The 24,954-nt window shown below is 39.0% G+C and overlaps 1 protein-coding gene across 2 annotated transcripts in view; it reads right to left on the bottom strand.

The window, feature by feature from the left end:
* ASAP2 (ArfGAP with SH3 domain, ankyrin repeat and PH domain 2) overlaps positions 1-24,954 on the bottom strand; it is a 240,691-nt gene that overhangs the window by 86,707 nt on the left and 129,030 nt on the right. For both annotated transcript variants that reach the window (XM_077153135.1, XM_077153136.1), the window contains exons 5-9: positions 23,824-23,873; positions 20,810-20,939; positions 16,828-16,913; positions 10,413-10,488; positions 10,016-10,102 (exon numbers count right to left, since the gene is read on the bottom strand). In XM_077153135.1, coding sequence (XP_077009250.1) covers positions 10,016-10,102; positions 10,413-10,488; positions 16,828-16,913; positions 20,810-20,939; positions 23,824-23,873 — 429 coding nt within the window. The remainder of the gene's footprint in view (positions 1-10,015; positions 10,103-10,412; positions 10,489-16,827; positions 16,914-20,809; positions 20,940-23,823; positions 23,874-24,954) is intronic.

The raw sequence follows: 24,954 nt of genomic DNA, 5'->3' as shown, positions 1-24,954 counted from the left end.
TTATCTGTTAACATAAAATTGAAGTTGCCTGAGAACAGGTGACCTTTACCTGTATAAAATGTCTGATGAAGCAAAGGGTTGATAAATGAAGTCATTTATCAAAATGACTTTCAATTTTCAAAAGTTTCACATGACTTTCAATTTAATGGCAAACAAGTCGAGAGAAAGGGGGTTCTCTTTATATAATCAACATGGTGCCCATGACACTCTGATTCCTCAAGACTCTCTAATGTACTCTGTACTTTTCCTAAGAGAGACAAGGACAACCTAAGAACTGACTGAGATGGTTTTACCATGTAGAAACTGTGTGTATGTTTGAAGTGCACAGGTGTTTATGGAACTTGAGAAGGTGCTCATAACAGTTACCTATCCACCATTCTATGACATACATAAAAGGTCTCAGATCCCAGGTTCCACCAAGAATCTTAAGTTTTTTTGTGGGCTAATGAAGTGTGAGCATTTGGCCTCTGCCAAAACAGACACAGCCCAGATGTGCCGTAGCTTTAATATCTGAAATTTTCAGGAAGCAGGTGTTCTAGTTTACTAGCTGCCGGCATGCAACACACCAGAGACAGACTGGCTTTTAATAAAAGGGGATTTATTTTGTTGGTTCTTCAGAGGAAAGGCAGCTAACTTTTCACTGGGGTTCTTTCTTACGTGGAAGGCACAAGATGGTCTCTGCTGGTCTTCTCTCCAGGCCCCTGGGTTCCAACAACTTTCCCCGGGGTGACTTCTTTCTGCATCTCCAAAGGCCTGGGCTGAGCTGCTAGTGCTGAGATGAGGAATGCTGAGCTGCTTAGCAGTACTACGTTGCAATCTCTCATTTAAGCACCAGCCAATTAAGTCAAATGTCACTCATTGCAGCAGACACGCCTCCTAGCTGACTGCAGATGTAATTGGCAACAGATGAGGTTCATGTACCATTGGTTTATGTCCGCAGCAACAAGACTTGGTATGCTCACCTGGCCAAGCTGACAACTGAATCTAACTAACACAGCAGGGAAAGGGTGATGTTCCTACACTAAGTATACCATATACAGGTTTACTTATAACATCTGAGGTACGCTTGAGCTATCTCAGACTCTCGATATCACAGTCACAAGATTCTCTACCCACTGCGCCAAACCTTCTGGACTAGACACTGAACACTGCAGTTAGTTGAGCCTCTCAAAACATTTTCATGTGGTTGTAGGAACCAGAGAAGAAAAAGACATGATTCTCAGCTGTATATATAAAATGTTGATATATAAGAATTATATGTCAATATATAAGAAATGTAATGAAGGTCAATATATAAGAAATGTAATGAAGGTCATAAAATCTTTTATACTTTATCTGTCCTACTCTTATAAAGTCTGTGTCCAAACAATTGTTGTGGTCAATGAACTACTAAGGAGTCATCTCTGGATGCTCACACCTCTCTGTCCAGTGAGGGCTGTGATATTTAACTCATTCACCTTCATCCAAAAGTCCATCAGGTGTACCCACTTGCATGGATACAACTAGGAGCAGAGGCTTTGCTAAGCCATCATGGAGCCATGGTCTAAGAATAGTGTCTTTCAGTCTTCTCATCACCAATTAGTCTCCACTATTTCTGGGCAACGTTTTAAAAGATTCTGTCTGGCATAAGATATTAAAGCCACCTAACATGGCTGAAAAGAACAGGCTTAGAAGGGAACAGACCAGGGTTCAGATCCTGACTCTGATACTGATGAATAAGCACCAGCAAGTGCATTCATTTTTCTATCTCAGACACAAGTTGTAAATGTAGGATAAAACTGCCTACCCTGCAAGGCTGCTGTAAAGATTATTGATAATGATTGCAAAGTGCCTGGAAAATCCTGAAAAACGTTGGCAAGTTGGCCATGATCATCAGTTGACAACTGCTGATGTAGGGCTAGGCAAAAAGAGGTGGATGATACCCAGATGCGACCCAAACGATCTGGGTCAGGGGCAAGGGAAACAGCTTAGAAGATAGGTACAGCAGCTCCTTAAATCATATTGGGAAAGTGGGCAAAAGTGGGAGCCTGAGTCATTAAGAGAAGGCACCAGAGGATAAGCCAACAGTGGAGGCTTAAGTAGACAGAAGGACCTATTGGAGATAGCAGGAACAGGAGCAGCACTATCTACTACTATTCAACCCCTAAGAATGTAAATTCCACGAGGGTGGGGAATTTGGTGTCCTGTGTAACTTCAGGGTCTAGAAGCTCAATGCTGAATGAATGAATGAAATTGCATTTGTTTATCAGGAAAATAGGCTAAGTACTTTACAGAAATCTCCTCTTAGACTTTACAACAACTCTATAATGTAGGCAATATCATTTCTGTTTTAGATGAAGAGAACAGAGCACAGAGAGGTCAAGTAACTTATCCAACGTCAAAATGGTAGGAAGTGGAAGACACAGTATTAAAACAGTAAGATCCAAGCTCTCTCTCTCCTCTGCTAGGCAATTACCCAGGCACACTTCCTATCCTAGTTTGGAAGCTGGTCTACTTGTCCCTACCAGCCGGGAACCTAATTTCTAATCATTCTCCAAACACACAGCTCAGGCACATCAGTATCTAGGAAGTTATTCCTAACACATTTGCTTACTCCCACAACGGTGAGACATCTCTTCTTAAAGTTGAACTCCTAATATTGTAGTTTTCATCACACTACACCTTCAATTACTTTTCTGTCCCCACCCAAGATTGTGAGGCTCCTAAGGGTTTGTATATATCTTATTCTGGTGATTGTGCATGTCTGGCCTAGACAGACTACTGAGAAAATAGTAGATGAATATATGAATTAATGAACAAGTCTTTAATTGTTTAACTGACACAGAACTGAAGGCAAGAACTAGGCCAGCCAATGGAGCAGTAAGAGAGGCAGGGAAGTGCATTCACACCTGGCCAGAGGCATTCACTAGGTTTCTGACTAAGGTCAGATTTGAGTAAATATCTGCAAAATTATAAGATATGCAAATCAATACCAGAAAAGCCAGAGTCAGAATTATGGCCATCACTGACCTCTACTTCCTGGAAAATATTCAACACATCTTAGCAGACAGGGACACTTAAAAGGGTTTGGGAAGCAAAGGGGACAAAATGGCCACACTTGAGACATCCAAAGAGGAAAACCACTGCTGTTGCAGCACTCACACCTCCCAGGACCACATCCCCGAGTCAGATCCTCCTCCATTAGGATGGCTCTGCGTTCTCAACACAGCAGAGCAGTAAGGCCAACGGTGAGGTGCTGGCCGAGAATCAGTCAGCACTGCAGCAATATCTATCCCAGCAGAACTCCACTGAGTTGGACACATGGGGAAGGCAGGGGAAGGTAAGGCGCACAGGGAGAAAGCCCACTAAGCACTGGCAACATCTTAGTGTTTTAGCTCTGCAGAGGAATCTTTTCTAAAAATTGAACACAATGGTACATATGCAGGTATTCACCGAACAACTCTAAACATTTCCTTAAGCTTGAAAAGTTTTATAATGACAGAAAAGTCAAATGGTAATAATATCCTCTTTAGAGAAAGACAAATATCAAGAAAACACTACGCATGAATATCAGCAATTCAGAGGTGTAAAGGTGTGGTGGAGTCAAAGTGCCATAGTCTCCATACAAAAGTGAAGCCACCGGATGATAAGAAAAAGCAGCCAAAAGCCAACATACTATAAACCTTTTTCCTTTAGACCAAATGATTAAGATTTATAGAAGGAAATGAGGATCAGTGGCTCCTACCAACTATCAGCTTTTGGATTCATTACCTACTTTAAAAATGAGCTGTAATGATATAGTAAGAGTTAGAATTTTTTTATCACTGAATAAAAAACCATCAACACCTGTTTTTTAAGTCACAGAAAAGAATCTAACCAAAGGAAATGAAAGCCTACAAACAAATAGGCTTGTTCAATCCTCTTTGTCATTATAGGGACACAAGATAAAACCCTAACCATGAATCCCAATCGCAAACACTTTTAAATATTTAAAATTTAACTTATACATTTTTGCTTATTACTTACAACTGTTTATAGAGACAGTTTTGCCTCTAATTTGTAGAACACTCTCATCAAATGTATAATTTATGGGACACCATCATCAAAAAGCAATTCACAGGACTTCCAGGCCAAGATGGCAGCTTAGCAATGTGTGCGTTTTAGTTCGTCCTCCAGAACAACTACTAAATAACCAGAAACAATACAGAATAGCTCCTGGGGCCACGTCAATGACCAGACACACAGCGTACCCCAGTCCGGACCAGCTGGACCAGCTGCAAGCCCCCCCAGAACCATGAGTTCCCAAAGCTGCAATGGCTGGCGCCCCTCCCCCACAGGCTGCTTCCCAGAGGGGAAAGGAAAGGAACTTTACCAGCAGCAGGGACTGAGCACAATCAAATGCCAATTGTGGAATTAATTAACAAATTCTGACTACTAAAAATAGGTCCCCAGCTTAGGTGAACCTGGTCAAAGTGGAGGTTGCTCATTTTTGCCCTGGTGCCAAGGGGACAGGGCTGATGGAAAAAGGGGGAAAAGAAAAAAGAAGGAAACAGAGGTTTTTGTGGCTGTGTTTCTACAAAGGCTTGACTGCCTTTGGATATATGGGCAGGACTTCTTAGGCTGCAACTGCCCCAGGCATAGGCACAAGTGAGATCTTTTGGGGACTTGTCTGGAGCCTGTGCCTTCCCCAGGGGAGGGGTGAAGCCCAACTCAGGTGAAATCCCTCCCTCAAGGAATTCAGACACCAGGGCTTGGTAATTTGAAGCCATTAAAACTAGCCTACAACCTCTCCTTTGTCTCCACCATGCCCCCAGCAGGGAGAGTCTGCCAAAGTTAAAGGTACCACATCATCTTACACTGGTGGGACCTGCAGGCAGACAAGCATCACATACTGGGCAGGATAATAAAAACAGAGCCAGAGACTTCACAGAAAAGTCTTTCAACCTGTGGGTCTCACCCTCAGGGAAAACCGATGGAGGTGACTCTTTCCTCCTGATAGGAGGCCAGACTGGTCTGGGAAAATCCGGCTGGGGTCTATAATACTTATGCAGACCCTCCTAAGGGTGAGGGTAAAAAGCAGGGCAAGAAACAAGAAAACAAGAGCTGAAAAATTCTCCTCTGTTAAACAAAACTTAAGCTAGAGGTTCAGATAAAGCTGAACTGAGTGTCAAAGAACAGATAGACAACAAATTCATCCAGCAAGAAAACCCTAGGTAAAAGAAGTGAAAGCAACCTCCAGAATAAACTAATTAAGGTAATTAAATGCCTAGACGCCAGCAAAAAAATAACAAATCACACTAGGAAAACTGAAGATATGGCCCAGTCAAAGGAACAAACCAACAGTTCAAATGACATACAGGAGTTCAAACAATTAATTCAGAATATACGAACAGACATGGAAAACTTCATCAAAAATCAAATCAATGAATTGAGGGAGGATATAAAGAAGGCAAGGAATGAACAAAAAGAAGAAATCGAAAGTCTGAAAAAACAAATCACAGAACTTATGGGAATGAAAGGCACGGTAGAAGAGATGAAAAAAACAATGGAAACCTACAATGGTAGATTTCGAGAGGTAGAACATAGGATTAGTGAACTGGAGAATGGAACATCTGAAATCTGACAAGAACAAGAAAACATAGGGAAAAAAATGGAAAAATATAAGCAGGGACTCAGGGAATTGAATGACAATATGAAGCGCATGAATATACGTACGTGTTGTGGGTGTCCCAGAAGGAGAAGAAAAGGAAAAGGAGGAGAATATCTAATGGATGAAATTATCACTGAAAATTTCCCAACTCTTATGAAAGACTTAAAATTACAGATCCAAGAAGTGCAGCGTACCCCAAAGAGAATAGATCCAAATAGACGTACTCCAAGACATTTACCAATCAGAATGTCAGAGATCAAAGAGGAAGAAAGGATCTTGAAAGCAGCAAGAGAAAAGCAATCCATCACATACAAGGGAAGCCCAATAAGACTATATGCAGATTTCTCAGCAGAAACCATGGAGGCAAGAAGACACTGGAATAATATATTTAAATTATTAAAAGAGAAAAACTGCCAACCAAGAATTCTATATCCAGTAAAATTGTCCCTCAAAAATGAGGGAGAAATTAAAACATTTTCAGACAAAAAAATCACTGAGAGAATTTGTGACCAAGAGACCAGCTCTGCAAGAAATACTAAAGGGAGCACTAGAGACAGATAGGAAAATACCGTGTGGTCTCACTGATATGAACTGACATTAGTGAATAAACTTGGAGAATTTCGTTGGTAAACACAGAGCATCAGGAAATAGAAATAGGGTAAGATATTGGGTAAATGGAGCTGAAGGGATACAGATTGTGCAACAGGACTGAATATAAAAACTCAGAAATGGACAGCACAATACTACCTAACTGTAATATAATTATGTTAAAACAGAATGAAGCTGAATGTGAGACTGATAGAGGGAGAAGAGCTGGGGGCATAAATGAAATCACAAAGAAAGATAGACAATAAAGATTGAGATGGTATAATCTAGGAATGCCTAGAGTACATAATGATAGTGACTAAATGTACAAATTTAAAAAATGTTTTTGCATGAGGAAGAACAAAGGAATGTCATTACGGCAGGGTGCTGAAAATAGATGGTAATAATATTTAAAAATTTCACCTTATGTGTGAGACTAAAGCAAAAACTCTTTATTTGGTACAAATTTATATTTTGACTAGTGCATCTCCTAACATAACTTAGGTAGATAGTTGGTTGAACAACCTAAGTACATGGAACCTTGGGTAGGATATGAGATTTTGTTGGTTTGTCCACTGTGATGCGTGATGAATCCCAGAGTGATTTGATCAGTGAGTGGGAAAATATTTGAAAAGTCCCCATCTGGGAATGGTGAGAATGGGGGAAAATTTAACCTCCCCCAGTTGAATTCTTGATATTCTCACAAGCAGTGCGGACAACGAAAGCTACAGGCTCAGCCCCCAGCCTTGGGGTTTGTTCATATAAAACTTAACCCCACAAAGGATAGGTCAAGCCTACTTAAAATTAGGCCTAAGAGTCACCCCCAAGAGAACATCTTTTATTGCTCAGATGTGGCGTCTCTCTCCAGCCAACACAACAAGCAAACTCACCACCCTCCCCATCTGCGTGGGACATGACTTCCAGGTGTGTAGACCTTCCTGGCAACGTGGGACAGAAATCCTAGAATGAGCTGAGACTCAGCATCCAGGGATTGAGAAAAACTCTAGAATGAGCTGAGACCCAGCATCAAGGGATTGAGAAAACCTTCTCAACCAAAAAGGGGAAGAGGGAAATGAGACACAGTGTCAATGGCTGAGAGATTCCAAACAGAATCAAGAGGTTATCCTGGAGGTTATTCTTATGCATTAAGTAGATATCACTTTGTTATTCAAGATGTAACGGAGAGACTGGAGGGAACTGCCTGAAAATGTAGAGCTGTGTTCCAGTAGTCATGTTTCTTGTGATGATTGTATAATGATATAGCTTTCACAATATGACTGTGTGACTGTAAAAACCTTGTGTTTGATGCTCCTTTTATCTACCTTGTCAACAGACGAGTAGAACATATGGAATAAAAATAAATAATAGGGAGAACAAATGTTAAAATAAATTTAGTTTGAAATGCTACTGATCAATGAAAGGGAGGGAGATAAGGGGCATGGCATGTATGAATTTTTTTCTGTTTTCTTTTTATTTCTTTTTCTGGATAGAAGCAAATGATCTAGGAAATGATCATGATGATGAATATGCAACTATGTGATGATATTGTGAATTACTGATTATATACATAGAATGGAATGAGCAAATGTTAAAAATGTGTTTCTTTCTTATAATTTTTTTTAATTAATAAAAAAAAGAAAGAAAAAGCAGTACACAGCATGATATACAGAAAATCCAACATAATCACAAGTTTGAGACTGGTGAGCCTGGTTTCAGCAAGAAGTCAGCTGGGTTGGCCTTTATAGGCAAAGAAGAACAGTAAAGAAGGTTCATTTGACTCCTTTGTGTAATCAATGGCAGATGGACTGGTCAACAATAACCACAGAAACAATAAACCATAAAAGACTTCTATCTGTGCTGGTAAATTAATGTTTTACACTTTTCTACAAAGCTGTAAATAACCAGCTCCCTAAGAGCAATCAGCTTTTCCAAACCTCTTGACTTCGTATAGCCAAAGCAAACATAGACCTTGCACCATATACAGATGTATCCAGAGGACTACTTAACTCCAGCTTTTGCTCTGCCTTATTTTCAACCTGGAGTTTTGCTTCACTGATTTGACTCCCCTTCTAAGACAGAAGTAACTCTCAATCATTCCCAGTCAATACAATGGGCAGCTAGTCACCTTGAACACCAACCAGTATGGCATTGATGCCTAGCAAGTCCTCTTTGAGTTACAATTAGGCCACTGTTTTCCCCATATTCAAATTCCTTTTTCTCCCTTTTTTCTGCTTATATTCCATATTTGGGAATATGAAACCTATCAGAACCCATACTCTTCAGATTGAGAGGAAGTCAACGTGCTGTGGGTAATTTCTAGCATTATGTATCACCTCAATCTGCCCATCCTTTACTTAGCTAACCCATGCTTACCCAGGGCCTATGGATAAGAAACACGGGTACTACAGTGTGAAAGCAGGAAAAGCACAGAAGGAAGGAGGACGTCCTCAAGCTGCTCAGAGACTAGCTAGAGAAAAGGTACCTGCATCCTTGAAGACGTAACCAATAATCCAAAGGGAACAGTATTTGACCGAAATAAGTCTTTCAACCAGAACATGCTATAAGAACTCAGACCAGTGTGGGTTGGAGTGATGATTAAAGGCGACTCTCCAAAGGTAGCACTTAACCATGGACTAGAAGGCCTAGAATTCAGACCTGCAATCAATGAGGAAGCAAGGTACTTTATCTTCACAAAGAAGCAATGCTGAAAGTTTGCACTCTAAACCCGGAAATTTTCCATTTCAATAATATTTGTGCATTCGAAATATTTAGTATTTAATGAAATCTACTGCTTTTGAAAAAGGAAGGGTAAAAAATTAAACATGTTACTAGTCATTAAACTATAAGAGGAAGAAATATCTATTTTTTTATATTCATAAAAAAAAGCATGCAAATTCTCTAATTTATTAGAATACTGAACTACTTACTCTCCTAGACTTCGGTCACGAAAGGTAAATGCATTTGGGAGAAAAACAACAATATTCAGTTATAGTACATGAATTTAAAACAAAGTAGAGCATACTGAATTTCCAGTACTGAACTTTATGCTCTGCTAAATAGTTTGAGTTATTTTTCTAAAATCTACTAGATATACAATTTGACACAATCTTTATTGACAAAGGTAAGTTTCTTTTAAGATCCTCATAATACCCATAGTGTAAGACATCATAAAATCACTTTAAATATTTACCTTTTAATAATTCTTTTTTAATGAGCCCCAAAACACAAATTATCATTGCTAATGTTTTGATGTGCAGAGACGTCATGACATGAACAAGATGATGCTAGAGGAACCAATGTTTTCTGACCTATCAGAATGCAGCTGTAGGAGAATCAAACTCTTCCCATTTTACAGAACACACAATCGCAGAGTTGCAAGAGACTCAGAGTCACCCCTTACATGCCTTATGCCCTGGGCAAAGAGTCTACATATATCAGGACAGAAAAACCAAAAAGTTCCAGGTACAAGATGAATGGCATAAATAACAAGTGTTCCATGCAATGGAGAGACTCAGAGCTATTCAGTCAACCAACAAGCAGAACAATTGTTTGGAAACCTTTTGGTTTCTACTCTGCCGTTAAGGCTATGACTATACCAGCACTTCTCTCATGAAATAAACCTTTAAACGGTGGTTTTACAAAACTAACCTTAAAGAACAAACTACATGCTTTCGTTCTACTTGATATAGCCCCAGAATAAACTCTGAGCACCTAGAAGATACAGATTTTACATTTCTCAGCCCCAAAGTGTCCAAGACACAGGTATAAAATAAGTGTTCTTTCAAAATTAAATCCCCTCACCTCTTTCTGTTCAACTTGCAATGCTGATTTCAAAATATCTCGAAGCTGTATCAACTGCCTTCTTTCTTCATCCTGGGCCTGTTTGATCTGTTAAAAACAAAACAAAACAAACATGCACACAAAACATGGAAAAGACAAGACAAGACTGAGGTACAGAGAAAAGCGGTAGTTCACAGGGCATTTCCACATGAATGCAATGAATGAGTTCCTCATTAGTTTCAGCTTCTCTTCAACCAAGGCATGGGAACTCAGCTGCCATACTCTGCGTGGTATTAGAGGGCTATCAGTTTCTGGGTAGCAGCATGTAAACACAGGATTATGTAGGGGCAACATTTAAATGAAAATGTTTGTTGCATAAAAGCTGCTTCAACACTAATAAGGGAGGGAAGCTACTTACTGTGTGAAGATCTGTTGAAAGTGTTTCAATAGAAGGTTTGAGACTTTCAACTGCTTTCAGTCCATCCTGGAAAAAACTAGGGGATAAAACAGAAGAAACATAAACTGTGCTACATAAAGGAGAAAATAATTTTGTTAGATGGGAAAAAAAACTTCTTCAAAGGAAAGTGACTGAAGTGAATATGTAATTTCTGGAGGTGGGGGTAACACAGTACCAACGGAACCGTCATGTGTCAGTCAACACAGAATAAAACAACACTCAAAATTATGAGAAGTGAACAGAAAAGGAACTGCAGTAAGCTTGAGTATCCATGAATTCTTTGTACACATAACCTGAGTCCTAAATTTTCAGTTTATAATGGGAAACAGAATTCTACTGACAAACGGAAACAAAAGGCTGGGCTCAGATAGTCTCTTCTGGGTATCCAAATGGAAGCCTCTGAAGTCTGAAAGGACTTGGGGTGAAAACAAGGAATAACACTAAAGAATTTTCCTCAAAAGGCTAACAGCTAAGTGGAAAAGTGAAAGAACGCTGGGGAAAAACACCAAGCAACTTTGATACACATGAACAGCCATGTTCTATTTGTAAAATACGAAAATGTGAGATCTAATACCAAAAGGATCTTTTTTGTAAAAGCTCAGAAGTCAGTGCTTTCAAAGCCATTTATAACAAGTGATTCAGGAAATGCAACTGGCACCAGAACCTAGACAGGCTTTTTCCTGCAGTGACAGGAAACAGTGTCCAGCACTGCCTCCAAGGCTGCTGTGTATGAACCTTTTGAAAGGAACAAATGAAAGGCTTCCACTGCACTTGGGATAAAGTCCAGATCCCGTAACAGCGCTACACTGCCGATGTGACCTGGCCCCTGCCTGTGTCTCTTGCCGCATCCACACCATGTACCCCTTCACTCACCTCATCATCAAGTTCCAGACCCGTCGGGCTTCTCGCTACTCCTCCAGCCACCCAATTCTCCCTGCATCAGGCCCTTTACATGGGTTGTCTGCCTCTTCTCCCTGAAGGAGAAGTCTAGACTGCACTTCAGAAAGGAAGCACACGGTAGCAGGTTCATTTTGCCCTGCTGACTCCACTCATTTGTCCTGTGTCAAGTTAAACATTGACTCTTTATGAGGTCTTCTCATGATTCTCTACTTTAAATACAATCTCCTTGTTATATTCTCTCAGGGCATTCTGTGTTTTGTTCCAAAACACTTGCCATAAACTGCAATTGTGTGTTCATTAGCGTGATTATTTGAAATAAATTTCCCCATTACATTTGAAGTTCCCTCAGGGTGAGGATGAGGTATCCATGAAGCCTGGACATTCTCAGCACGATACTTATTGAATGAGGAAATAAATTCATGAAGGAAGGAAAGACAGTCACTGACTTCTGCCAGTTTACCAAGGAGACAATCTTCAAAAAGGGATCTAGTTTTCACATGTATTCGTGTGAGGTGATGTTTATTTCTTTTAAACCAAGCAATGGTCCTGTGGGACTTTCTCCATACCAAGTGTGTCATAAACAAGAGGGGTTGTGAAAACAACAGAGTGTGGTACTTAATTCTGTGACTCCAAGGAGAAAGGGAAGGGAAAGCAGACATACAGGAGGTGTAACATGCTCAGAGACTGGGCTGTTAGAACTTTATTAATCTTTCAATATACACATAATACTTTACGTTCTTGTTCCTAAATTTTAACAACTCATTTTCTCCCTGAATATACAATATGCTTCCGGTTTAGAAACTGCCTCAATGTCATAATTATCTATCTGCCTGTCTACTCCACTGTTAGAGTACTTTATCTTACTCATCCCTGTGCCTTCCATTTCTAGCAGAGCGGCTGGCACACAGCAGGTGCGCCCTTTAAAATGAAACAGAAATTACATAGTCACTGTGGTGAGAAACTGAGCTTTTCCCTCTTTGGGTTCTTATGATTTGTTCTATTTGTATTTTTTTCTTTACGTAAGTATTTCCTTAACCACTACGAATTCCTGTGGAAGAGTAAGAGTAACAGAAGAACATGAGAAAAATAAATAGTTCTAAGACAGGAAGTAGGAAAAAATATTATAGGAAATAAATGCAGAAGTGTTCCTGGGGGAAGAGAATAGGTGTACAGCTCCAAGAATTCTTGCAACCTGGCAACTCTCCCTACAGTGAGAAAGAGAGCCCTGTAGTGTAGTCAGGTGCTCAGAGATGTGTCTCTATCACAGACATTATTTCCAGTAAGATAGGGGAAAAGGAGCATTTCATAACAATCCAAATAGGGTTGAAGATTTGGTCTTCAGTCTTGGAAGAGCCTACCCACATTAATCATCTACCTAGAACATATGTTCCACTCTGATTTTCAAAATTCCCATCTCCTCACTGAAGCAGGTCTTGTAGACAGGTATACCTTAAAAATGCCATCAACGCTGGCATTAGGAAAAAACAAAGCAAAGCAGCAGGTTTCATCAACAATTATCACAGTGACATTCCTAAGCACAAATACCTAGTAAGGTTTCCTATAAGATATATTTATAAGCTTCAATCAAAGAACTTTTATCATTGACATTACCAAATATCAAATTTTGTTTTCTATTAAATATAATCTAGCTTACCTGACCAGATTCTCAAAGCTTTAAAATATAACGCCTTAGATTCATTCTTCAAGTTTCCACTAAAACTCCCCAGACCAACGTGGCCTCCCCCACCTGACTCCCACAGTACCTCGTCTAATCTACCTTCTAGTCTTTACAAGAGCCCATTATAATTCCATCTGCTCACACACCTGCCTGTTTGTGCCCTGCCTGCCCCACCCTCTCACTGGAGCCAGCTTCTCCAGGGCACCTGGACCTGGGACTCCTTCAACTATGTAACCCAGCACATTGAGCAAGAGCTGGTCATAGTGGTTATCAGCAGTTATCTGCTCAAAGAACAAACCAGATCAACCGCACTCACGACACCTTCTACAACATGACTCCTTTTGTTTGATTTATTTTGCCTTTAAAGACTGCACTATTTCTAGATTCCACCAGAGAACAGGATTCTCAATCATCAGCAGAGGCCTAATAATCAGACATTTTTTCAAGATATTTCAGGAACTAGACAGAGATGCAAATTTTTTCCTTAAATGAAAGAAAAGACAAAGAATATGAAGTACTTTTAAAGAACACATTTTAAAAAGCAAAAATGAGTTAAAAAAAAGCAAAATAATATATGTATCTAAGTAGTTTTAAGGGTCAACACCTAAACACAGCTCCTAGAATCTGGTTCACACTGAGTGTACTCTTTGTAACAACAGAGAGCAACAGCGTGGAGATAAAAGGTGCTGGCTAAGCTGGCAGGGTCCTGCCTGTCAGGGAACAAGAAAACATCAAGCTGTGTTCTGGGGGTGAGAACTGGAGACTGTGGATGTTCAATGAGGGAATGTGACAGAACTACCATATGTAGAAATACAAATATGGTTATAAGCTTTTTGTCCCCTGGCTCAATCACTTAAGGCCCATGTTTTATTCCCAAAAAAATGTGAATTAAAAAAATCATAGCTGTTCGAATGATTTGAAGAACTTGCAACACACATCCACACGTATATACAAACACACATGCACTCATCCGAATAGGAAATAACAGAAGGTTCATTATTTTAAAAGGTTACTGAGCTCATGCCCATAAAAGGCCATATTTCATTTTTCCACAGTGGTCTGTTGCTACCCAACTGATCAGTTTGGGCAAAATAAAGGGGAAAAAAAAGGAAATCCCAGAATAGCTTCTTCTTAGAAATAAAATATCAGCACGGGAAGTGACCCATTTCCTAAAGTGTCTCACATAAGGTAACTAGGATAAAAGCAGAAAAAGAAATCTGCATGTTAATCACAAAGTTAGGATTCTGAGTCTCTAAAATAAATTCAGTTTGAATATTCTACACCGTAGGGGCCTTTTTTCCACTTCTGAGTCTAAGCTTGAAGCTCCTTCATTTAACCTGGGGTGAATCACTCAGCACATCTTCCTCGGCTGTTGGACCTCAACTGTTTTAGAATGGCAGTGTCATCAAAGACGTATTTAAAATTCCAAACCAGACTTCAGTTCAGTTCAACACGGCAGATGACTTCTTCAAATCCACGCCTGGTAAATCCATCATGCAATGGAGATAAAAAAAATAAATGACTCAGTCTTTTCTCTTGAAGAATATGCAGTTCAGTAGGAGACAAAAACGTAATGAGACAGATGCCACCTTACGGAGTGTACTGGTAACACAGAAGCACGAGAAGCAACTCTGTCTGGGGGGAGCAAAAACAATTTCAAAGCAGAACTTACTCTAGACCTGACGCTAGGCCTTCAGGATGAACAGAAGTTGGGGGGAAGGCACAGAGAGAACAGAATGACAAATTCTGAGAAAAGGGGACAACGTGTGCAAAGGTAAATCAGTTGGGGCACACTGGTAAATGTGCACACAAAAGGTAAGTACATCAGCATGGTGAGTCAACCTTCAAAAGACTTCTCAGACAAGCCTACCCCCCTTCACAAGCACTGTCACCAGGCTAAGCCAACACAGGACAGGAGCTGTCAACCTAAATAACCACCCGTGTCCACTTTCGTCCCCTCTGATTCTTTCTCCACACATGCAGCGTAACCTTGTTAGAAAAGAAATGGGCTCAGAGAAGCCTTTCCTAATATTTCCAATTAATTTTATTATTTATAAATTATAGTATCCGATTATATTATCTTTATCTCATCAAGCTGTTTGGTTTTTCACAGCCATGTTCATTTCCTAAAACTACTTCATATATTTGTCCATTTGCCTCTTCCATTAGAACTGAAGGTCCGTGAGGGTAAGAATTATTTTTTCCTCCTCATTGTATCACCAGAGCCACAAATAGTGCCTGACACATAGTAGGGTCTCAATAAATATTGTTGAATGAATCTCCTGCTTAAAACTTTTCCAGAGCTTTCTAACATACTTGGAATAAAACCTAAAACCTGCAGCAAGGCCTCCAAGGCCACCCATGATCTGGCCTCTGCCATGTCCACTAGTTTTATTTCATGATACTCTCCCTTCACCACTCTGCCAAAGCCACACTGCCCTTCTCCCAGATCCCTGAATACACAAAAGCCTTCTGCCCTGAGACCACGCCTCTGCCTGTTATGTTCTCTCCAGTCTGTATCCACTAGCTCCTATTCATCCTTTAGATCCCTGAGAAAATATCTCCTCAGAGAGGCCTGCAGCCAATTCAGCAAATACCTGAGAACCCACTGTGAGCCCTGGCTGCTATGGGATACAACAGGGAGCAAGGCTGGAGAAAACCCTGATCCTCCACCTCAACTGAAGTTAAGTCCTTCTGTGATATTCTGACTTAGATTTCTATCCTTTGGAACATTTTTTTTTAATGTCCGATTACAATTTCATTAGTTTGGTAATCTGTGTAAGTCCAACTCTGCTGCTGAATTCTTCTAGTGGTAACCAGGCCTTCAATGTGCCCTGCACAGTGCCAACACTCAAAGAGTCGGCTGGATGAATCAGTGAACAAGCAGTGGCTTATTTTGATGAGAGACTGGAGGTGAAGGAAAAGAAGTAGGATAAGGAGCAAGAAAGAGAACGAGGCTGAGAAATGAAGGCCAGGTTGTGAAGGCCTGATGTGTACGGCAAAACTGAGTCCTTGAAGCAGTCGTTAAACATGTGAGTTTCCCATTCTCTCATAAATACAGCCTCCTTCACTCATCTCTGTCATTTGCTCCATGGGATAAGTAACATTTTCTAAGATTTTCTGAGAATCATGTATTAGAGCAAACTAATTTTTCTCTACAAAAAAAAAAATAAAGAGCACACGGAAATATATTTAATAATTACTTTAATTTTTTTTATTATTATTTTATTTTTTTGCATGGGCAGGCACTGGGGATCGAACCTGAGTCTCCAGCATGGCAGGCGAGAATTCTACCGCTGAGCCACCATTGCACTGCCCAATTACTATAATTTTTATGTTCTGAATTTATTTTTTATTGAGAACTAGTTCTCAAACCATCAAAATTCATCCTTTTAAAGTATGCAGATCAGTGTTTTTTAGTCTGTTCACAAAGTTGCACAACCATCACCACTATCTAATTCCAAAACATTTTTTCACCCCAGAAAGAAATCTCATACCCAATAGCAGTCATTCCCTACTTCCCCCTCCCCACAACCCTTGGCAGCCACTAATCTACTTTCCTTTCTGTCTCTACGTATTTGTTTATTACAAATGTTTTATATAAAAGGAATCATGCTTTACACAGCCTTTGTGACTTGTTTCTTTCACTTAACACGTTTTCAAGGTTCATCTATGCCACAGAATACAATTTTTAAATGAACATTTAATTTCCTCAATAAAATATTATAGATCTACTAGAAGTTATCATAAAAAGAAAAACATTTAAAATAACATAATAAGAAAGGAAAAACAACTTACTTGCATTGGGCATGAAAATATTTGATCAAATTCTGAAGCAAATCCACTCCCTTTTTAATCTTAATCTCATTGACTTTTAGCAGATACTGTTAAAAAATAAAAAAGAAAATGTCACAGAAATAAACAGATTATGAGCTTCTCAGGGCAGAGATTCTCTCTTCTACTTCTCTGACATCTTTTACAATGGGTAGAGCTCATGGTAGATGCTTAATAAATATTTTTTGAAAGTCATTACTGATTCTTTTATTTGGTGCTGTGTAAATTATCTGTTGGTCACATTATTAAATGTTTAACTTTTAAGTGCTGAGAACTCCCAGCAATGAGACATTCTGTCTAAATCTAGTAGCTAAAATGTTCGCTCCATTTACATAAAGAAAAGAACAAGAGTGGGTGGGATGAACGGGATTTCTAACCATCTTGAATGTGCGTGCACACACATGTGTTCCAGTTCCCTTTCTTTGGGCAGAATATTTTCTACAATTTTGTGGCTGTGACGCTTGTTACCATGAGTCTAATTCCAAGATACTTGTGATAAAAACTGAATTTTAAATGGAAAGGAACTAAAACCATTTTTACTTGGAGAATTCATTAACTAAGACATTGGAAGGGCCCTGGGGTTCTACAAAACCAGTGTCAGGATATACTTATCTTCTTTCCTAAAAATGTATAAGAACAAGAACCCGACAAATTTCTTATCTCCTCCACTTTCAGAAGCAACAGGATATGGTATAAGGAACCTGGATAGTATCCCTGAGACCTGCTGAGCACCCCCTGAAAATGCCCCTGAACCACGGTGAGCCACAAAGCCTTTTCGTGTGTGCAAGGGCTCAGGTCACCCAAGCGACCTCCCAGGCATGCTGTTTAGTCCAAACAAGATACAGGAAGGTGCTGTGAAACTGTCAACTACAACATGTCTTTTGCCTAAACCATTGCCTATATATTCTTTTCTCCCTCCTCCTTTCTAGAATGTATTCACTGCTGATTAATAAGATGTTTGGCAATGGATCAAAATTTAAAATGTGTGTACCCTTTGCCTTAGAAAGTCTATTTACAGGAATTTATTCTAAGGAGATAATCATAACAGTGTACAAAAAGATGAAAAGAACAGCCCTACTTGTAGAAGAGAAAAATGGTAATAACCTAAGTGTAATGAATGGGTGATTATGGTTTATCTAAACCCAAAACACTATGAAGCCACTAAGCCAATAAAGCCAAGATTTTCTTACATGGAAAGACATCCACACCACAACAGTGAGTAAGAATAATCAACTTACAAAACACCAGTAGAAAACAATGCTGCTTATACAAATTAATACAAATTCAGCGAAATGTTGTAGTAGTTATATTTTACTAAATAAAATTTGAGGTGATTTTAAATTACTTTTTTATGTTTCTTGGTATTGACCAATTTTCTTAAACAAAAAGTACATTTTATTTAATTATAAAAAGCAAGGTAGGATCTTTCATACTTTCTTCATTCACAGAAGCTTTGTGTTACCTAGTCAGCATACTGAATTTATTTACAAAATTTACTTTCAAGAAAAGGTTTCACAGCTTTAAAATAAAAGCCTGGGCGGGTCACAGTGGCTCAGCAGGGGGAGTTTTTGCCTGCCATGCCAGAGATTCAATTCCTGGTGCCTACCCAGGCAAAATAAAATAAAAGCCTGAAAAGCACTCTGTCAGATTAGATCTGGAGCAACTCAAAATTTAAATACCTAAATGACATTAAGTATTTACAAAGCTTGAAGTGAAGAAAAGACTGAGCAATTTTAAAATGATTTCTACTAAGGCAATTTAATTCACTTTCAGATGTTAGATTCGCATATAACCGCTTTTCAAATCCTCTTTTCCCTACATGGAAGGTCCTTTATAGCCCGTGTCTATTTGGTCAACTTCTACATCCTTCAAGACCACCCAGCATCAAAGGTCTCATCCTCTGTAAACCCATTAAAGTCTAGGCAACTGCTGAAGCCAACCTCTGCTTCTATACATACAGTATCGCATTTCTCTTACTGAACTGCAATTATGCATGTGCTTGCCTGACTCCTGACTGATGTGTCAGCTCAACAGATGGCCCAAGTATATTACTTAAAGGCATCACATACACAGTATATTTCCAATCAAATTATTTAAACAGCCCTCACAATCCATCCATCTAAACCCAGCAGAGGAAAAGTAACTAATGAGTACAGGGTGAACCCCACAGAAAGCAAAGACAGAGCTGGGCATGTGGAACACACTGCTCCTCACTTTGAGGCAATGCTAATAACATACTGACTGCAATTCAAAATTCTGTCAAATGGGGGGGGGGGGGGTTTGCAAAATATGAAGATAAAAAAAAAATCTGTCAACATTTTTTCTAACAAGAAGTCTTACAGAATTTTGGTAATTAGATTTCCTAAACTAGCCAAAATGAAAATATAACTGGAACATATACACACACACTCTTTCCAAATTTATTATTTGCAAGACATTACTTAATATTGCCCCTGATTAAATAAAAACTATGCCCATGTTTGCCTAAAGCATGGTAGTTTATCAGTTTCTAGCTCATACTCTCTTGGTTAATTTCTCCAACAGTGTGTGTGAAACATATGGTGTCTGGTTATAAAGCAATACGTGTACAAAAACATTCATTCTCCTCTCTACCTATAATAACACTTTTGAGTTTAGTTAACTTTCTAAATATTCACCTATTGTAAAATAAAGCAGTAAAGGAGGAACAAGGGAAGAAAAAAAAGACATAACACACACACACACACAAATCAAAAGTAAAATAGCAGTTGTATATCCAACCATATCAATAAATTAAATGTGAATGGATTAAACTATCTAATCAAAAGTCTGAGATTGTCAGACTGGATTTAAAAAGCATGATTCAACTACATATGCTATCTAAGGAAGATATACTTTAGATTCAAAGATATAAACAGGTTAGTAAAAAAGTAAAAGTATGAAAAAATATATTATGCAAACAGGAAGCATGAGAAAGCTGGAATAGCTATAGTAATATCAGACAAAATAGAACAGAACTTTCTATTGCCCCCTGATTGCTGATTCTCTTCCTCTGACCACTTAAAAATTTGCTCTGGGAACAAAAACTCAATTAAATATGTACCTAAGATATAAATATGTAAATATATTTATAAAGGCTAAGCTCCTGCTGCAGCAATCAACAAACAAACATTCCAAAATCAAAGAGATAAGGCATGAGCTATTTCCAAATGCTGGTTTTTTTTTTAACAAGTAAGGTAAAAAAAAAAAAAAAAAAGAAAGAAAAAAGCTGGAAGCAAAGGCCTTCAAGATTTGGATGTTCTGATATTTTTCCATTCTAAGTCTAAGGCAGAAAAATTCTCCCTCCCAAAGCAAGGGCTCAGGCGGCACAGAGGCTGCAGGTATAGCAGAGTAGAGAGGAGCTCCCAAGGACGAGGGACTGTTGATGAGCATCCCCACAACAAAACAAGTAAAACGTAGGTAGAAACCCTTCAAAGGCAGGCAGCTTGACTTCTCATAATATACCTTCACATACTTAAACAGAAAGAGCGGCACAGACCATCATCTCTCGAACTGGCCTTTTTCCCAGCTGGCTCCTTACTCCCCCTTCCCCGGTCTGTGCCTCCTCTAGTACAATGAGGACCCAAACACTTCATCAAAAAACACCTAAGGAGAGAATATTTTTAGCTGTGTTCCAGTGAGAGGGGGTACATTTGGTGCATATGTGTGAGATCAGAAAGGACACTCTTAATTTAACGTTTTTCTCCATCTTTAACAAAAGGTTGATGTTAGAATAACTTAAACTCACCCTCCAGAAGATTAAGGTACACCTAGTAAAATAAATTGTCAACATGGTGAACAAGTGAAGTCCAAACAATACATCTGATATTTCTCTGAAGCCACAGCTAGATGTCAAAAGATGGATACAGGTGATGGCAGACTGCCTACAGCCTTGGCTGGTGGAACCCGTGCTTTTCCAGGCTCTTACCTCACACATCTGCAGCTGGAAGAACCGTCTCTCCTTTTCCATCTCTTCAGCAATTTCAGCCCCACTTATTTCAGTACGAATCATCCCATGGAGCTTGGCATGTTCCTTTTTCTCCTTTTCTATTTTGGTTCTAAATGTGAAAAAAGCAAGGATAAATCAAGATGTCTCTTGAGCACAGTATTCCAGACTGGACACCTGAGAAATCTCCCTGTTATCCACATACATTTTAGGCACAGGACAGATTCTTACCTTACTTGAAAGAAAAATATATTTGGCCATAAAAATATCAAACTTGATCATTCTATGACTTACCCAATAAATACTTCCTAAGCACCTCTGCTTTGTGCCAGATTCTGGGCCAGCAGTGTTTCCCCAGGGTCAGAGGAGGGTGTAAGTATGCTCACACCTAAAAGGTTTCTCTAAAAAATAACCTTCAATGGGTCTGTCTACCCTTTGAATTGGCCTAAGGGGATCGTTTGGCCAGTAACTTTTTCCTTAGCACTACTTCTCTTCTCATACTTTTCCCCTATTCCTCTTTCTTCATTTCTCCCTTCTTCTCACCTGGTAAAGCCATGCCAGTTCTCCTACCATGACCCAGGACAGAGCTTATCACTTTAAGAAGAAAACAAACCCCTTTTCACTTTATAAACTTGATTCTCCTTTCCATGTTAATCACAGGCTTGAACATAAATGTTGACTGTACAGTTTAGAATATAAACTGGAGCATTGCCCAAAGAAGAGTGACCAGAGTGAGAAGAAGCCACAAAATCACACCAGCTAAGGAGGCCCTGAAATAACTGTTAATTTTTATTCTGGAAATAAAAGGAAGCTAAACAAATAGAAAGCACCCAAAAATAAAAAGTGTTGCCATGAAGAAAAGAATGTAGGCATTTTCTGCAGAGCCTCAAGGCAGACATTAGAAGACAAAAGGAAGCATTTTCTTAAAAAGTTTTTCAACGATGATATGGGTCACTTTGAATTACCCATTTTTGGGAGAAGAGGTGCTTAAGAAGAGGCAAGAAAAGTAATTTTTAATCTTTTGTTTCTCTAGCTGGGGCACAGTACTAGGCGCAGACAGGTATGCAACAATTTGCGTGAATGAGTGAATAAATGAGTATAAGAATGAAGAGATGACTACTGGTAGATGTTATTAAATGAATTCATGCCTCAGGGAGGATGTGTGACCAGAGGGCCCACAAAGTCCCTGGGTCTATAATTACATAACTTCAAGGCTCCCCCCGGCACCACCTCAAAGGATCAAGACATAGTCCAGACACTGGTAATTTCTCTTAATAATAAGCCAAGGAACAACTGCCCAGAAGATTTAAAGACATCTTGAGCCTTTTGTTTAACGACATCTTGAGATTAATGAATCTCACATGTTAACAGATAAAGAATTACTTCCTTTATTTATCTTAGAATTATTTCAAATTTTAAAGAGGGCTGCTCCCTGATTCTCAAATTCTGTGATTTTATGATCAATTCTGTCTGTCCGTTCCCACCCCACCCCTACCACCTTTCTGTGTGTGTCTTGATTTTATAGAATTTGAGCTCATTCCCCTTACAAACCTTTTCCTTTCAGAACCAGAGGACTCTCAAAGGCAAGCAATCCTCTTAGGAAATCCTTTTAGGTCCCTGGTCCAGTAATGTACGGAATCATTTCATCTAGAGTACATGAGGGTGTCAGGAGAGCAGTTGAACAGAAGTCAGGAAACCCATTTCCTAGCCTGAAGCCCTGTGCAGTTATTCTCTACTGTTTGACTAGCAAATCACTAAGTCTTGGTTTCTCACACGTAAGTAGGAATGGTAATCTCCTATAAATTTGACTGAATTGCTGTACAGATAAAAGATGTCCAAGAGCTAGAGACAATAAGTTTGGAGCCTTTCTGGGATGAACAGATGTTCTAGTTTAACACTCTACCTCTGCTTATATATATAAATGACTGCCATTAATGAAACTCCAAAATTCTGGGATACAAGCAACTTCAAGTACAGACATTTAAATTTTCCATGGGGGAGTAATGAGTATCAAAGATCTAATATTCCTTGGCCTGAGCTTTGTGATTCTTCACGACTTTAAAGATACCCAAGGCTCGTTTTTAAAAAATGCAATTAAATGCTTATAGTTACATCTGAATGACTTTCTTCTTAACATTTCTCACTTTACCAGATGGCTTTCATATGAAAGTTTCTACGTTCACAGAGAAAACTACAATACGACCCAAAGTACAACAATTACAAAGTAAACACAAGACATTTTAAAATATTTTCTTTTTCTCAAGAGTTTACAATAATTGAAAACATCACTCCTCCCAATTACCAACTCAATTTTAGCTAGTTCAATTCTCTCTATGTTAGGAAGGAAAAATTATGAGCGGAAATGTTAAAATAACTGTCTGAAATCAACCAATTGATTGATTAAAGCCAAGTCTTGGCTTTAAGTGAAAATTGTAGTAGACATTAAAGAAACAACTAGGCCATTTCTTATGCTCTTTTTTGATAGATGAAAAAAAATAAGCTGAAGAAGATGGGTGGTCCAAACAATTTGTTTCTCTCTCTAAAACAAAAGGGAATGATACTGCAGAGAAACACAGACAAAAAGGTGAAAGCAAATGATTTTCACAAATTATCAGGAAGATAAAGTCTGCAAACTGTGCTGCGATTATAAATGATAATGAATTGTACAAAGTTTTTTTGAAAAAGGAAATCCTTCCTGAAAGAAATGAGCCTTAACTTCTTTCAACCAACTTTCCTGGAAATAACATTCTTTAACCATCATGATATAAAAGAAAAGGGACAAGGAAAAATTGTTTAAGGAAGTTAACCTCATTTTTGAATTTAGATAACCAAGTATAGAAGCACATGGCATTATAATAAGCCATAGCAATATGGTTTCAGGTAAATGAATTCCTTCCTGGATTAGGGTATATTTGAACAATACGTTTAAGCAATACAAGCTTGATTTAAACTTGAAATCTCAAACTAACTACAATGAAAAAAAAATAAACACTCACATTTTTGTTTCATAGTCCTTCCAAGCTTTATCAAATGGCTTTTTCAGATCCTGTAAACAGAGAGGCATAAATTAAACATGATTAATCATTAACTTCTGTGCAAGATAAACTTACTTAACCCTGGACTAGTCCTGAAAGGTGTGTTATTTTCTGCAATAAATTATGTGTGTAATTCCAGGAAAAATAAAAAATTTAAGAGTGTAGGTTTTTAATTAGACCAGTGGTGGCAATTTCTTCTTCTCCTTTAGAATACACTAAAGGGCACACAAAAACAGAGAGAATCGAATAAAATACCCAATACCCAGACGTAACAAATATTAACTCATGGTTTGTTTTGTTTCAACTATACCCTACCTCTGCTCTAGCATTATTCTGAAATTAAAACCAGAATTATTCTGTAAATATTTCAGTACATCTCTTTAAAAGAAAGGGACTCTGACTTTTTATATTAATATAAGAGTGGCCCCAACAGTAGGAATATAAAGCTATCCATATTCTCCAACTCTACTCTTTTGTCCAGAACTCTCCGATAAAGCCTGGCTCAAAAATTACTAAGTCACTAGAAATTCTATCCAATGGTTCCTACCTGTTTATGAGCTCATCTTTCAGATGTGAGAAACCATTTTTTCTTCTAATGTTTCAATTCTTCACTGATCCTATGATAAAGTCTAAGCTCCGCAATCTGGCATAGAAGGCCCTCCATGGACTGGCCCCTTCCACCTCTCAAGCTTCTTCTCCCAATACTGGCACCTCTTTTGACTAATTACTTAAGCAACACTAAAGCCTAATACATGGTGGTGCGTCCTGCTTCCAGGTATTTGCATGTTTTCCCCTTTGCCTAGAATTCCTTCTCCTCCTGGGTCTTCTGGCTAATTCAGTTGTTATAATCCCCAATGCCTCCCCTGACCCACCCCCTACCCCCAACACACACACAAAGGCACCATGAGTGGCGCTCCTCGGAGTCCTAACAGCTCACTGGGCACAAGTCGCCCAGAGCTCACTCTGGAAAGGGGATACTGAGGCCTCGGCAGAGGACCCTAAGTTCGACCAGGGTGGGCTTTCAGACACATCTGGTATGGTCCTGCCCTGAAATGATCACAGGAAGAACCAATAAAAGACCCTGAATTTCCT

Source organism: Tamandua tetradactyla, chromosome 3, assembly GCF_023851605.1.
Source record: "Tamandua tetradactyla isolate mTamTet1 chromosome 3, mTamTet1.pri, whole genome shotgun sequence".
In the NCBI taxonomy this organism is placed as follows: Eukaryota; Metazoa; Chordata; class Mammalia; order Pilosa; family Myrmecophagidae; genus Tamandua; species Tamandua tetradactyla.
The sequence above is the reverse complement of the archived record's forward strand: the minus strand, read 5'-3'. Positions and strand labels throughout refer to the sequence as shown.